The sequence below is a fragment of the Asparagus officinalis genome, chromosome 1, assembly GCF_001876935.1.
Source record: "Asparagus officinalis chromosome 1, Aspof.V1, whole genome shotgun sequence".
Taxonomy (NCBI): Eukaryota; Viridiplantae; Streptophyta; class Magnoliopsida; order Asparagales; family Asparagaceae; genus Asparagus; species Asparagus officinalis.
This window is the reverse complement of record NC_033794.1, coordinates 129205039-129212726: the sequence shown is the minus strand read 5'-3', so window position 1 is coordinate 129212726 and position 7688 is coordinate 129205039. Positions and strand designations below refer to the sequence as shown.

The following is a 7688-nucleotide window of genomic DNA, read 5'->3' as shown; positions in this document are numbered from 1 at the left end:
TGTATGTATAGTTTTTATATCATATATCATTTAGCTTTTGACAATGTTATCTTATAGTCCTGAAATCATCTTATCTATTTTTATAGCTAAAGTTACATCTATTTTGATTGAAGTTTTTGTATCATACATCATTTAGCTTTTGACAATATTATCTTATAGTCCTGAAATTATATTATTTATTTTACGTAGCTAAAATTGCATCTATTTTGATCATTTTTAATAATAATGTTATTTAAGCACAGTTTACCAAGTACCTTGGCAACTTATTATACAAGCATATCCTCACAAGTTTTGCTAGTACCGACTGCAAATCACAGATGTCGAATATAAAGAGTTGGGATGATGTTGGATATCAATCCGTTGTAGTCTAGTTGGTTAGGATACTCGGCTCTCACCCGAGAGACCCGGGTTCAAGTCCCGGCAACGGAATTTTTTTTTTCCTGCGCTTGTTTTTCATTGTCCTTTTTTTTTGTGGCAATTTCCGAGATCAACGTTAAGAATTTTGGATTATTTTCATTGAAGATTCAATGCCAATGCCAATGCCAATATATATATCAAAGGTCTTCAACAACGAATAACATTTATATATCCCAACTATTTTGAAGAACCAAACAACGAATAACATTTATTTTTCATTAAATTTTATATTTCAGTAGGATGAAATTCCTTTTGATTAAAAAAGGCTTTAATCCTTCAAGCCATGGCTATTTCTGACATGATGGATACAAAGCATTAACAGCTCCTGGAAATGCGCATGACAAGATTAGCAAATAAAGAAGTCAAACCTAACTTAAATATACTAGGTGTCCATATTTGAGATACCCAGATAACAAAACACAAAATTCGATGATACAAGGTTAACATTACCTTGCATACATAAAGTATGTGATTAAGAAGAGATCAAAATTGGAGGTTGAATATATTTTTCCTTCCAATAAGGAGATCGCTCCACTACCAGGCGAGACCATTACTTAATCATAACTATTCATCATATAATGGGTGGTTATGATTTTGAGTACAAATTAAAAATCAGCACGATACACAGGGGTACAATGAGTAATAGAATAAAAATATATCTCAATCACTCACTAGACAATTAATGGTCAGATTAAAAATACCTTTTCCTCCTTAAGAGGGCCCAAATTATCCAGTAAATCTAACCCAAAATTATACAACTTTGAGTTCAGTATCTGAATAAACATCACTTTTCTTCTGCTCTCACATTTCATACTGAATCAGTATATTATTATCCAGCACGCATTATCATGCACAACCAAGACACGTTACTGAATAAAAATTACTCATCTATTCCTGAATTAAAACAAAATATTGGCAATTCTGAAATCTGATAATCTATTATTAAAAAAATAAATAACAGAAACCAATCTGAATATCTTATCCAACAACTCAATTAGTATTTACCATGTACAAGTATGCTACGGGAGACCGGCACCTACTTAATTTACCCTCTTGTATGCAGACTGTGCAAGAGATTACTACTGTCACCAAAACTCACTCTACACTGAAGGTATGTTGTGAAAATACTTCGGTATGCAATTTCGACCTCTTTCTATGCTGAGAAGGAGCAAATGCCGAAGCAAGAAGCGAAAGATAAAGCACGCGAAATGCTAGAACATATTCACACGAAAAAACCATGGAAGTATGAAGGCTATTACCAAGCATGCCATCAAGAAGTTACAGAATGGCTGTCCCCTCCAACAACTGACCCTCTCAGTTGAGTTCCTGTGCCCGGCGCTGCTCTGAGCTGCGTCATCGTGCCATTCCTCGATGAAGCTTTCATCTTCATTACCAGCTATGTTTTTGGCATTTAAACCGCATATTTCGCAACACCTGCACCATTGCAGGATGTAAGACTATAAAACCTGAGAGAAAAGGTTAAATGCATTTTCAAGCAGTTCTCTTGTTTTGTTTTGTTTTTACCAGATAACTTTAAGCGTAAATCTCAAATGTAACCCCCAACTTTGTGGGGTCTTATGCATAAACCCCCTAAACTTTATGAATTAGAGGAAACCTCAACACCTTTTTTCAGTAAAATATCATGACCATCAGCATGTGACATGTTCCAGGAACTTTAGTCCTTACGAAATTTATATGTTGTATCTTACCTCTTCCCCCTTCTCCCTCTTCTCCCTGATCCCATGAGGAACCCACCCTGTTTTCCAATTTTCATGATATTTAAATCATAAATCCCTTCTGAGTTTGATTGTTTCGAAGTCTGGTGAGGTTGGCGGGTTTGTCATTCAAGGAACTTAGGTTTTTGAGAACAGAAGAATAGGTCTTTAGACGATTAATGAAGGGAGTTTGGGAGTTTGGAGATGTTGAGCAGTAAAGACAATGAGAATTAAAGATCATTGAAGTGTTGTCGAAAAAGATAGAAATGAGGTAATTTAGATCATTTACAGTTTTACACTTCATTTTAACGTTGTTTATACCAAGTCTCAACAGTCCACGGGAGTTTTGTATAAATTTGGAGGTCAAGGGGCTTTTCTCTAATTTGTAAACTTTAGGGGGATTTTGTACAAAATCCTCAAAGTGCATTGCTCTTTGAATTTACCCAGACTTAAACAGTGCTGAGAGATGACGGTGGCAATCAACAGAAAAAAATTAGACGCAGCAATACTAGGCACAAGTTATAACTGATATGCAGTAAGTCAACTCTGCAGGTAAACATCATGACTACTATTATCATTGGGTACGGTCTTCGCAGACTGTGGACTTGTTGACACTAGATTTTGGTGTTCCATTCTCATGTTTTCTTGCCCTTTTCAGGAATCAAGGTCGTTCTGTTCTGTGTGGACTCCAGAAATCTGTGGTTTGCATGCCACCACAATCAGTCATCCATGTTCATGGATATGTACAAGCACGAGAATGCACTATGGAAAGTGATCCATGCACCCTGCGAAAATGGATTTGTCATAAACCAAATGCCAGACAAAAGGTAAGGTACCTAAAATGCGGCACAGAGCATGAAGAAAGTGTTAGATGGAAAGTAATGCCGGCATAAATGATATGAAACATGGCCCACTGAACGAATGCTGCTAAGGGAAGGCTAAGATTACGTCCAAAATCAAGAAGTTTCTAAGTGCATAACTGCAGTGTGTTGTGCGCGTTTGTGTGTTATGCTTACTACATAGGATCCATTAGTAAATAGTCGACCATCAGTCATAAACATAGAAGAATCATAGACGTATCATACTATGGGATTAACATCAATTATTTTGAGAGAAGAACCATGTCTCTGAAAATTAGAATAATGTCTGTCAAGCATTATTCAGAAAAGCAATAGTTTAACATATGCATTTAGACTAGGCTATCAATACGAGTTATTACTAAATAATTTGAACCTGAATTTCTAATGGTTCTAACTACATGGAAAAAGTATATGAAAGTTTTACTTCCATAATCCTTAAATAGGTATTGTTCCCTTCATAACACTATCAAATTGCGCCCATGTTTCCTTCAATCACCCAAAAGCTCTTTATTTATTTTTGATGGTAGGCCACAATAAACAAGGTATGATTTAGAGAACGATGTGCTAATAGCGCAGTTGAGAAAAGTCTCTATGATGAGAATTCATGCTAGATTTCTATCCGAAAGAAGATGACAGCTGCATGATGGAATTGTCTTTGAAGAAAAGAAAAAGAAATGGAGCTATATAAATAAACCATATTGGGTCAACAATAAAAGGGATAATACCATGAGAAAAGGTATAGAAAAGAATTTACATAAAACAGAAAAAGTTAGAAGTGATACCCAAGTAATAGCAAAATAGGTAAACTATTGTCATAAATCAATAATGGTGTAAAAAACATAACTGATAGTGCAATGAAGCGCAGACAAGTAACACAAGTACTGGGGTGGAGATTCAAAGGCAAATTGCACATCAGCATCAAATGGGAAAAAGCAGGATGGTCTACCATAACTAAAAGAAAAACCAAACATTCAGGCAAAGCTACTATCATGCATTTAGTGGAAACTAAAAAAGATGCCATAACTTAAGATATGAAACATAGTGCAATGCCAATGCAAGAGAGAACAAATAAAGTGGGAACAATAAGATTAGGAAAAACCCACTAAAAGTGAAGAACGTGATGCTCTTCCAAAAAAGGGACATAGGAATCATACTTATTCTAAAATTTCTAAAATGAAAAGATATAACAACATCTTGAAATATCTAGTTAAAATGATCCAAAAGCAATTGATAATACAAATTGTTTTTTAATTGGTAGACCACCTCTAAGTAGCCTGTATAGAAACACTGATAGTGGAATCACATTATCAGATGAAATACTTCTTTCTTTTTTCAGTTAATGTTTTTTTATATCTGTTCACAGTAGATGTATTTTGATATCTGTTTACAGTAGGCGCTAATCATTAATTGCATGGACAACTGTTACATGAAACTCAAATGTGAGCACATTTCAAATGTGAGCACATTTCAAATATGCAGGAGTACTTATTGTTCCATAACTGCATAACCTTACACCAAGCGAAACTGTATCACAAAGTCTTATCCGAATATTTTGTATTGGCAATACCAAATATGTCTTTTTGTAACATACATGCTGAGATTACCAACACACGTACATGAAATTCCCTACAAATGTTATGCTCCATCTCATAAGCACTGGTTAAGATCAGAAATAATAGTGTCACAAGCTGCTTGGGAAAGGGGCTTGATAAGGAGCCAGGTGACTTTTTCACCATAAAACAATTTTGCAAGACTATGGTCAAATCTTTTACCCTGATGGAAATACCGAAGATGTATTTTGATAACATACATGCACATTCCTGAGACTACCAACACCACATACATGAAATTCCCTATAAATGTCATGCCCCATCTCATAAGCACTGGTTAAGATCAGAAATAATAGTGTGCCACAGGCTGCTTGGGGAAGGAGCTTGATAAGGAGCCAAGTGAGTTTAATCATCCAGAAGCTCGCTAGATAGAAGAAGGAAAATAAATCTATTCTTATACACACAAAAAATTGTATTTAAATATTATAGAAATATCAGAAATTAAAGTAATTTAGGCCTTAACTGTTTTTGTAAACATCATCTAGTGTATATTTTTTCTGTAGGCACAACCTTCAATCAACCATTCTAGTTATTCACATTAACTCATAAGTAAATTACCAGACCTCCTAATCAATGATATGAGAAGTAACCCGAGCTGTACTATTTTGGTTCACTCATACCAACTGATAAAAACAAAACACAAAGCCACCTTAAACTGGAATTGGCTAAAAAATAAACTAAATGATAATTGTCACTACTATAGTTTCTCCCCATAAATATTTCAATATCCTTGAAGCCAAAAGAATTTTCAGCAATTTCAATTACAATATGAATTTCAACCCCGATGATTGCGTGTGTCTACGCATGTAGCATGTTTACGCATTTGTGGTTGTGTGCACGATGTGTGGTCGTGTATGCACAACCGTCAGTATGTCTATTGAATGCATAGCTTTTTTGTGTTTGTCATGCATATTTGTTAAAACGTGATAGGTGTCAAAATGTCAAAACATCAACAACATAAAATAAAATACAACAAAAAAGTTTTAAAGGCTCATGTTGTTAGGTATCTTAAGATATACAACTCTATGTCACAATACAATCCAAGCAAGGTGATAAGTATATTTCCATACTAAAATCAATAGCACTTGCCTCTTGGACACGTCAATTAAACTAGAAAAAATCGAATACAGACCTGCTTGCACCTTCACCTATTTTAGTCATTGACTCTTTTTCTGGCATAGATCTGAAAATGTGCTCTGGAGATGATTATAGTGATACATTTCGTTTAGGCATTCCTAGTCTAATCTTAAGGTAGTTTGTAGCTCCTTGGTTGTGCAAGCTCACTAATTATTACATTATCAGAAAGTAGGTCTACCTATTTGCTAGCTGGGTGATAGGAGTTAGGCATTTTAGGAGCAAATAACCTTGAACTTTTTTTTGAGGGCACAGTTTTACATTATAAGGAACATAACTATTCTGAAAAATGAATATTGTTATTTCATCACAGGAATGAAAGAGCATCATAACTAAGTAAGAGGATCCATTGCATTATTTGTTTTAAGATTTTCTTTTTTGTCTTTATCAATATTAGTTTTTGTCGAATATCCTTATCTGCATCAAGGCTAATCATAGGTCAGTTCTCTGTCATGACATTTAATCCAAACTTCAAAATTTCTTTTTTGGGTAACTCAATTCACACTTCTGATTTTGTAATATGGTTATCTGGTAACAAATAGTTGTTAGATATTCTAAATATTAAGTTTTTTTTTGGTGGGGAGGGGGGTGGTCTCTCCCTTGGGTTGTTAGGGAAGTCAAAGGTAGCTCCCATAACTGTCATGTTGTCTTTTTCACTTCCTATCTATTAAGATAGGAGTATAATTTTCTAAGACCAATTATAAATCATAAATACAGAGGAAAGGTAAGTATCAGTTCCTTACTATGTATATAAATTGGAGTCCGCAGTTGAAGGCTTTTCTAATTTAAAGTGGTTGCACATCCTTTTCTTATAGGAAAAGCTCTAACTTAGGAGGAATTTTCAAAACAAACCGGTTTTGAAATTTATTCCCAAAAAAAGACTTGTTTCCAACTTAATTTTAAAAACCGACCCAGTTGACTAAAACTGGGTCGGTTTTTGAAAAAAAAAAAGTTCACAAACTTCACGGGAGTTGAACTCACGTGAAGTTTTTTCTCATAACAAAACTTGACAAGAGTTGAACTCCCGTGAAGTTTGTGAATTTTTTTTTTTTAAATTGACCCAGTTTCAGTCAACTGGGTCGGTTTTTAAAATTAAGTTGGAAACATGTCTGTTTTTGGGAATAAATTTCAAAACAGGTCTGTTTTGAAAATTTGTCCCTCTAACTTACCTATAATTATCTGCATTTTTATTTGTTTTGCCAAAATAGTCTTTTTGTACCATATGAAATCCCAAAACCTAGTCTTTGGTAAATTATAAACACTTCCTTCATTAATCTACTCGAAATACACCTTTTTTTAGTAGATTACTTAGAATTAAACTAATATTTGAAATAAACCAAGAATGTAACTGAAATCATCCAAAAAAAACTTAGAATAATTGCTTATTTTGCCTAAGTAAGTTACCCTTTTTCTGTGTCATATGAAACCACCTAAACTGAGTCTTTAGCTCACAACAAAATAATTCCCTCATTAATGTTTTTACCTCATTTTCTCAGTAATTTAAACAGAAATAAACTCAAATCTCAAATAAACAACGCAATTGCACTAAAATCATCCAAAAATCCACAAAAAAGTTACCTGTTCCCTTTCAGTCGGAACCAAGTTTCAGCACATTGGCGATGCGCAGTCCCAAGCTCGTTCTTGCACCCGCATCCGATCATAACCAACTCCGATCCCTCCTCCGGCACCGTCCGATCTGGACTCAGGTGACAAATCCTACAAACTTTCTCATCCTCCTCCTTCGATCCCGCCACGTCAGCCCTAGACCCCTTCCCAACGCCCTCGCCGTCGTCTTTCACAGCGATGACGACAGCGTCCCCGGCGGCGGCCTCATCCTCCTCCTTTGCTTCCGCCACGTCAGCCCCAGACCCCTTGCCATCATCTTTCACCGTGATGTAAACAGCGTCTCCGGCGGCGGCCTGCTCCGTCTCCGGCACCGAATCAGGCGGCGG

At 35.4% G+C, this 7688-nt stretch overlaps 1 protein-coding gene and 1 non-coding gene across 2 annotated transcripts; one reads left to right on the top strand and one right to left on the bottom strand.

The window, feature by feature from the left end:
- TRNAE-CUC lies at window positions 357-429 on the top strand. Its single transcript has one exon. It is a non-coding gene; the product is annotated as a tRNA-Glu (tRNA).
- Window positions 1288-7688, bottom strand: LOC109841720 (the record flags this gene model as incomplete). The annotated part of the gene is made up of 3 exons (XM_020410669.1): window positions 1288-1575; window positions 1677-1851; window positions 7315-7688. Coding segments are annotated over 3 exons (612 nt in total), but the record flags the coding sequence as incomplete, so codon positions are not given.